General features: G+C 41.9%; 1 protein-coding gene across 1 annotated transcript in view; it reads right to left on the bottom strand.

Moving 5' to 3' along the window:
- Positions 1 to 181: 181 nt before the first annotated feature.
- imp4 (IMP U3 small nucleolar ribonucleoprotein 4) overlaps positions 182 to 8,331 on the bottom strand; it is a 13,265-nt gene continuing 5,115 nt past the window's right edge. Inside the window, exons 5-9 of the mRNA XM_019861006.1 lie at positions 6,872 to 7,004; positions 2,187 to 2,341; positions 2,001 to 2,095; positions 1,788 to 1,861; positions 182 to 529 (exon numbers count right to left, since the gene is read on the bottom strand). Of these exons, the coding sequence (XP_019716565.1) occupies positions 417 to 529; positions 1,788 to 1,861; positions 2,001 to 2,095; positions 2,187 to 2,341; positions 6,872 to 7,004 (570 nt within the window). The 3' untranslated portion in view covers positions 182 to 416. The remainder of the gene's footprint in view (positions 530 to 1,787; positions 1,862 to 2,000; positions 2,096 to 2,186; positions 2,342 to 6,871; positions 7,005 to 8,331) is intronic.

Here is an 8,331-nt window from a genome sequence, read left to right as displayed (position 1 = left end):
CGACAGCGACGCAAAAGGCGACGCTGTCACCCACACGGGGAAATATGTAAAACGTTACCGACAGTGCATACTGTATATTTTGGACCTACTGCGTCACATTGGGATGCTCCTGACCTATGTTGTCCCTCTTTTCAGCTATATTTTGATAACTGTTAGTGAGGATTTAAGAAAGAAGCAAATACAAACAAGACGAGGCATTTTATTTAAAAAAAAAAAACACATTTACCGAATTATATGTGCAACAGAGATGTGCGTCCACACCGATATCATCGCTTGACAAATACTGACATCTACAGTGGACATATGAAAACTATATTGCTTTTATGGTAGCTCACCAATGAAACATCTGACAAAAAAAAAATCCAATCATTCTATACACAAGTCCAAAAGTTCGATTATAGTCAAGATTTATGAACCTATTGAACACTCAGAAATCTTCTTTTCTTGGACGTGTGTGTATATGCGTGGTGTCGCCACTCAACATCTGCTGTGTCCTCATTTTCCAGGGTGCCCAGCTTGATCATATATACTATGAAAAGAAAACAGGATTTAACGTCAGAGAACACTTTCATATGTGAATGTAAAAAAGATTACTCATTTTATAGGCACGTCTACGAAGCATGATGTCACATCATTGCCGCACGTAAGAAATTAATTGTCTGCGTGATTTAACTATTATTATCACCACACCTGTCCACTTTATGCTTCATGTTTATAGTGGGATTAAAGTCAAAAATAAAGACAACACTGTTCCTTAAAACAACTCAGTTGATTCACAGATAAAAAAAAATGGAATTGAGCTGCAGTGTGAACATAGCCTTTGTGCACCAACCTAAAATAGCTTACCATTCCCTCCAACTTTTATATTCATATTGTATTTGACGGAAAATCTAAATTAGAACCGAATACGCTTACAAGATCACATTCAGTGTTCATTTGAACAAGTATGAGAACAGTTACAATGGACAAAATGACAAAAAGGACTAATAGCAACGTGTACATAACATGAGACGAAACACTTTACTCTTAACAAGGCAGCTAAATCAAATGTTAAAGGAGAAGTCAACCCCCAAATTTTCTTTACAGTAATATGCTCAAAGCGCCGCCATTAGTCTAAACACGGCATTCTGATTAATGTTGCGTTTGTGGAATACGAGTTAAGCAGCAAAAGCCCCTTGTTTTTCGCCATCTCAGGCAGCGGCCATTTTGCCACGTGCTGTCAACTGAAAATGACATCACAGTAGCTTCGGGCTCACTCACGACCAATCATGTCTCATTTGTTTTCTGAAGCTGATTGGTTGCGACCTGAGCCTGAGCAACTGTGATGCCATTTTCAGTCGACCTGGATAAAGAAAGGTCAAATATAAATCATTTTTTAAAAATTCAACCCAAAAACAAACCTATTCTTATTATTGCATTCCTTCAACCCCATGAGAATCCATAAGAAATCGGAAGGATAAGCAGTTATAATAATGGAATTGGAATCGATAAATTCTTATCAATTCCCATCCGAGTTTCCACTGTTTTTAAAATGTGGTTTGTTCTGCATGTAGGTGGTGTTCATATGAGTCGTGTCATGGATGCTATTTGCATGTTCAACAGTGGTTCATTGGGATGCCATCCAACATGGATACGTTTCATGTCTGTTGCAATTAGTTATTGTACCAGTACTGACACTGAGCCCTTTTTTCTTTTTACGCGAATACATTACACGTCCCATAGTGAAAGCACTGTGGTTACCAGTCCCAGTTTAGCGTTTCTTCCCAGAGTTCTCGGGTTATACTTACATTTCATTTCAAATCTGGGCCCCACTTCTGTCAGTTCTATGTTCTTGTGGTCTGTTTTTTTGTAGGTGTGATGTCTGTTTAAAAAAATAAAAAAGAAAAAAAGGGGTGCGTGTGAAATGTACAGTGCATATGATTTACACATTTACTGATCTACCTTCTTATCGAACACAATTCCATGTGGTCTTTAAAATGAGATGCCACATTTACACTTACCTGAAAGAGATGAAGTCCTCTTGGTTGGCAAATGTGATTACACGCCTACTGTCCTCTTTGGGCACTGGAAAAAGATACTTGAGGATATTGGATACCTGTGCATGAAGGAATAATTAGGTGAGCTGACAGACAAATGATGAGAGATGCTATCAGTGGCATGTGAGCAGAGCATGGTTGAGTACTCACCCGCTTGCCAAGCCGTGAGGTGAAGTTGTGAAAGATGAGATGGGGGTAGGCCTCAGACATGGTGCCTATGTCTGGGACATCGTGCCTCATTACCACATTATAAAGCGTGAAATAAGCTGTGGGTCCAAATGGCAGGTGGCACACCACGAGGCCATCTGCAAATATGGATGAACAAACAATCTAAGCCTGTACTTTCATTCACACCCGGTTTATATTGACAAAAGTTTTATTCCAAGCCTTATTTTGCAAAGAGAAGTATCAGGGCTCCAGGCTGACTTTTCTTCACTCAGTCACCCTCAACTTGACTTGCACAGTAAATATTCACAATCCTCTTATTTATTCACTATATTCCCAATAATATTTAGTAACTCATCCAAACAGAACATCCTGCCTTCTTTCGCCATGACAGTGAACTCACAAAACAATTCAGACTCATTACTATATCAGGATTTGTCTCCTCTGGCACGTGACATTCAGTGGGGAAAAAGTGACCACTGGTTTGGGAGTATGGGAACACCAAACCCCATTATACGGGCTGTACCACCAATGTCAGATTTTGGTTCGCATTGTCAGCAGGAAGTCTGATTCGTTTCCAGTGAGGGTTGGACTCCGCCAAGGCTGCCCTTTGTCACCGATTCTGTTCATAACCTTTATGGACAGAATTTCTAGGCGCAGCCGAGGCGTCGAGGGGGTCCGGTTTGGTGGCCTCAGTATTGAATCTCTGCTTTATGCAGATGATGTGGTGCTGTTGACTTCTTCAAGCCGGGATCTCTGGAGGGGTTTGCAGGCGAGTGTGAAGCGTTTTGGATGAAAATCAGCACCTCTAAAGCTGTGACTATGTTCCTCAGTCGGAAAACGGTAGAGTGCCCTCTCCTGGTCGGGGATGAGATGTTACCCAAGTGGAGGAGTTGAAGTATCTTGGGGTCAAGAGGGACGGCAGGATGGTGTGTGTGTGTGTGTGTGTGTGTGTGTGTGTGTGTGTGTGTGTGTGTGTGTGTGTGTGTGTGTGTGTGTGTGTGTGGTGTATGCATGCACGTGCGTTAACAGGCCGATTGCGGAAGGTTGGCTGCTTGAAAAGTAGATCTTGGGTCAAAAAAAATTGGGCTCCCCTGGATTAGGTGATATGGCCTTAAAATAAAATCTCAGATTTCCCCCACCCCAAAAACACAATTTCCGATTTTGATGCATTACTTTCCCCTTTCAATAAGAATCAACAATGCAACATAGATAATAATCCCACAGGGAATATTTTTTAACAACTAAGCGATCACCAAACATAATATGAATTAAAGGTACTGCTTCCAAATAAAATTACGCTTTTTCCCTGAAAATGGTGACAAAATCTTGCTCGGAGTATTAGCACACCTGGTACACAATGCCAGGTGGGTTGCCTCGTTTGAATTAATGACATTGTTTGACAAGTAAAATAAGACATGGCAACCGCATGAGGCTTTATATTGATTGCATGGCTTGTCACATTGTAAACCATCCACTGAAAAGCCTTTTTGATGGGGCACTTATAGAGAGCTCACGCTGCTGGCATGTATAAACTTCCGGATGCTCTCTTATTGTAAAGTGACATCACTGGAAGTAGCTGTGTAAAAAAAGTGATATGCTGTCACATGACGAATAAAATAGCCATATTGCACTGCAGGTAGCAATGGAAGAGACATTGAGTTTGAACAGAATGCCAATTGATGGGTCATTCACTTGGATAAAACTCTGTGTCACAACAGCTGCACCTATCATCCAAGTCAATCTGGATCAGTATTTGGCTATCTAACTGCTTCTGCAATGCATCAATGGGCCACTTTGACGATGTTTAGAGATGGTGTGTCCAAACTTTTTCGTTTGAGGGCCACTTGAAATTTCGTCACCTTTTTGAAACACATGTTAGTCAAGAAAGCTGTTTTATGTATTGTCTAGTTCATCTCATCAGCTTTCTGTTAAAGGCGTTAAGGAAAATTGCTTTCAGGGGTGGGGGCAACAGCCTTCTCTCACACAGAATAGACCCAGCCCTGCACTTAACAGCAGCCAAAAGAAAAAGGAAAAAAAAAAACTACTCAGATGACCATTTTTCAGTTACTTGAGGAGCATTAATGTGATGTCTTCATAAATCAGCCATAGAGAACAAAGTGGAAGAAACAATTTTTGCCCCTAAAATTGAATTATCTTTTTTCACTACAGTGTTTTGAAGATAAACTGTGTTATACTTTCAATCATGAATGGTTTTTGTGTCTTTGAACATAGCGAAAAGGTCCACAATACACCCTCCCTTCTCACTCTACCCACCTTCACTTTTTTTAACTAACCTTGTGGTCCATGTCAAATGTCATTGTTAGTATTGTATATAATTTTTTGTCATGTCGTGGGCCGCTGAAAAATGGAAAGCAAATGGCCCTCGGGCTGTAGGTAGCCATTGACCCTTACATTGCTGCGCTCCATATCATAAGCAAATGTGAGAAATAATTCTGCTAATTTTGTCTGTTTTTTGCTACACTGACAAAATATAATAATAACAACAAAAAGCTCCACCTACATCCTCACGGTTGACTTGGAAGCAGTCCGCAGTCGACTGGCTGGGCAGTCCTGCTCTAAAATTGTTTCAATTTGAAAAACAATTTAATTAATTAAAAAAACAGACTTCCGAATATTTTAGGAGTGATGTGGGGATTCTGACTATGATGAAGGTTGTTGGGTTTTTCGGTTCAATGTATACATTAATTGCCTGTAAATGCAACAACAGAAACAGTAATAAAAGGACTGTTCGATCCAACGTGTCTTTGTCACCAGCTTGTGGTATTCTAAGGTACTTCAGAAATAGCACGAAACCAGCCGAGGTTTTTTATTCAGCTCACAATGGACAATAGGCTCCTCCCCCAAAAAATCATCAACCATGTGAATTCCTGACAAAGTGGTGGAACACTGTACAAGGTGTGTCAGAAGAGCTCCAGAACTGGCGCCACATAACACATTTTTCCCCAACTACAAGTTGTCCCCTTTTATGCGGACGAGTCGATTAACCAGCAAGTATGCAGCGAGATTCTGCTGTTTGCTATGTTCAGTGGACAGGAAGAGGTGAGAATTGTGGCAGGACAACTAGTGGCTGCTTCACCTTGACAACATGCCTGCTCACAATGCCGTGAGCATCCAACAGTTGGTAACCGAGAAGAACATCGCCGTGCAAGAATACCCTCCCAACGTGGCTTTGTGTTATTTTTGTTTTCCCCTTTCCAAGCTCAAGTGCGGTCATCAAGGGGACCCCATTTTGAAAATGTGGATGACATCAAGATGGCTGAGATGACTGTGCTGCAGAGGAGTGCGGAAGATTCTTCTAAGAGTGAATAAAAGAACGGCAGAGAAGACTTGGACAGGTGGACTTGGTGGTGAATGATAACTTGAAATTTTTTCCCAAAAAAATTATAAGAATTAGATAAACACACACACACACACACACACACACACACACACACACACACACACACACACACCGTCTATCTGCACTTGCCTCACAGAATAAGTATGGCTCTGAACAAGGGCTCGTTTCTTTTTTAAATTGCCTCATTGATCTTCTGAAAAACATTGTACAATGATACTGTACGACGATATTTAACAATTTAGAACTTCAAATTATGCCCAGACTAAATATGTTTGAGTTTTATGAATATTTATGCCCATAATGTCTGCTACTACTCAATAATGACCGAAATCATGATATTTTGAGCTTCCGGTCTACCACTGTCAACTACTACAGCAATCAGAATGAGAAAAGCTGTTCACTACAACAGTCAGAATGAAAAAAATAGATCTTTATTTGATGTGGTGAGTGCTGATATCATAGATATATTTGTAGCAACAAGGAATTCAGCCGCAATCTTTCGACCATTTCCGAAATTGTCCTGCACATACTACAGGTGTTATGGCCGCAAATGTAGCTATGATGCGGCACATGTATGAGAATATCGAACATCCTGTCACGTTTAAGCCACTCTCATGAAGTAAAATCTCAGCGGGGGCTTTCTAAGTGTGCTGCTGAGCATGACTTATTTCTTTCGCGGTCGTCGTGCTTGTGGAGTCCTGCTTGCAATTCATATAAGTCGTGATGGAACAGATTTGTTAGTGAATTGCGCTTCATGGCGACCATTTTGGCATTATTCTGAAGGACATCAGTCTTGCCAAACCCAAATCATTTCCAGACTAAGGGACATGGACTTCGGTCTTGCTATTAAAATGCTGGCTGAGACAAGAGACTCATCCATTTCTCCATTCCCGCATTTGGAAACAACGGTGTCTTACGCTCGCTTGGCTGGTCCCCACAGAGTCGCGTGACTGAATCCTGCCCGCTGATTCGCAGAATGAAGACTTATCACTTCCTCCTCCCATCTAGGCACGCTGATTTGCCAAAGGAGGATTTTAATCGCTTCCTCCTACTTTGCAGCCATTAGGTCTTTTCAAGGCAGCCTGACTACAATACCGTAAAATGACAGATCATGAAAGAAAGATAGGCGACAATATCGATGACGATATATACATCGCCCACCCCTAGTAAAACTCTAGGGGTATTATGTCGAAGGGGAAAACGTGGACTTTAAAATTTGGATTTTAAATATATCTTTTGGGAAACCGATCCTTAGACTTTTCTACAACATCTGTGACATTGAACTTTGAAGAATTAATAAACCAACCTGGCTGTCCTCTGGTTTCATGAATGATGACAAGGTCAGTCACGTTGTTGGCTTTGCAGGCCCGCACCAGTGTCGCAATCTCATGGTTTCCCCTGTTCATGCGTTGAGCTGCAGGAAACATCAACTTTACCTCCTGTCCCGGAAGAGGAGAAGGTACTTGTTTATTGAAAGACATCAAGGAGAGCGCGATGCATCAGCCACTGCTGTCACCAGATGAGTATTTGGTGGTGGCGGTGTTACAGTGTGAGCAAGTGTCTCCAGTCGGTACAGAACTGCCTTACTACCCGAATAACATGATTACTGCAGTGATTGTGCCCCTACAAGAACAACACAGGCCTAATTTCATCTTCATGGACGACAATGCTCCAGCTCATTGAGATCACATCATCAGGGAACGGCTGTTGGGAGACTGGTGTACTTGACATGGAATGGCGTGCATTTTCTCCAGGCCTGAATCTTATTGAAAATCTTTGGGAGCAGCTGAGTCGCCGTGTAGAGGCTCAAAACTCTGCACCCCAGAACCTCAATGACTCGAGGGCTGCCTTTCAAGAAGAGTGGGATGCCATGCCTCAGAAGACAATAAGTCGACTTGTGATCAGCATGAGACATCATCGTCGTCAAGCTGTAATTGATGCTCAAGGGCACATGACGGGTTTATTTAGACGTTGACATTTTTGTTGTGGTGTACCCATCATTGTTAACTTTTGTTTCAATTAATTGTTTGAAATGAGAAAATCACAAGTGCATCCTTCTACTTAAATGTTCTACTTTCATGATATGATATCGCTGTAGCATGATGAACTTTTATATTTTCCAAAAACTCATCTATTTGCTGTTTGTACACTGAGTCTCTCTCGAATATAAAATGATGATCAAAATCTTGTTGATTTGTGGTGCCAACGAACTATGATAAAATAAGGGGAGGAGCTTCATTTTACACACACACACACACACACACACACACACACACACACACACACACACACACACACACCAACCATACCAACTGAGCAGCGGCTGGATAGCTCAGTTGGTAAGGCATCGGTTTGGCGCACGGGAGATGGTGGTTCGAATCGTAAATGAGCACATAACACCATCCAGTGTGGGTCCTTGGGCAAGATCCTTCACGCTAATGCCTACCTCATACAATGATGAGAGACAATAAAATGAATGACATGCCGGCTCAGACGTCGCCCGGCCAAACAAGGTCTGCGTCAGGTGCTGGGGAACCAGAGCACCTTGATGAAAAATGGGCTACTGGAACAAAGCGGAGATGGGCGAGATGCGATAACATTGCTCTGCTGGAATGCTACTACTCAAGCAACCCTAGTCAGAGGGGTTACATGCAGAGAATGCGGGCTGAATGGTTACTTCGAAACAACTAGTAGCTCAGTGTTCCAACATCCACAACCGGCAATTGCTGTCACAACTTGAGATTGACGAGGTACAACGCAGGGTAC

This window comes from Hippocampus comes, unplaced genomic scaffold (genome assembly GCF_001891065.2).
Source record: "Hippocampus comes isolate QL1 unplaced genomic scaffold, H_comes_QL1_v1.1 scaffold130, whole genome shotgun sequence".
Classification (NCBI taxonomy): domain Eukaryota; kingdom Metazoa; phylum Chordata; class Actinopteri; order Syngnathiformes; family Syngnathidae; genus Hippocampus; species Hippocampus comes.
Note: the sequence above shows the minus strand (reverse complement) of the source record. Positions and strands in the feature narration are given on the sequence as shown.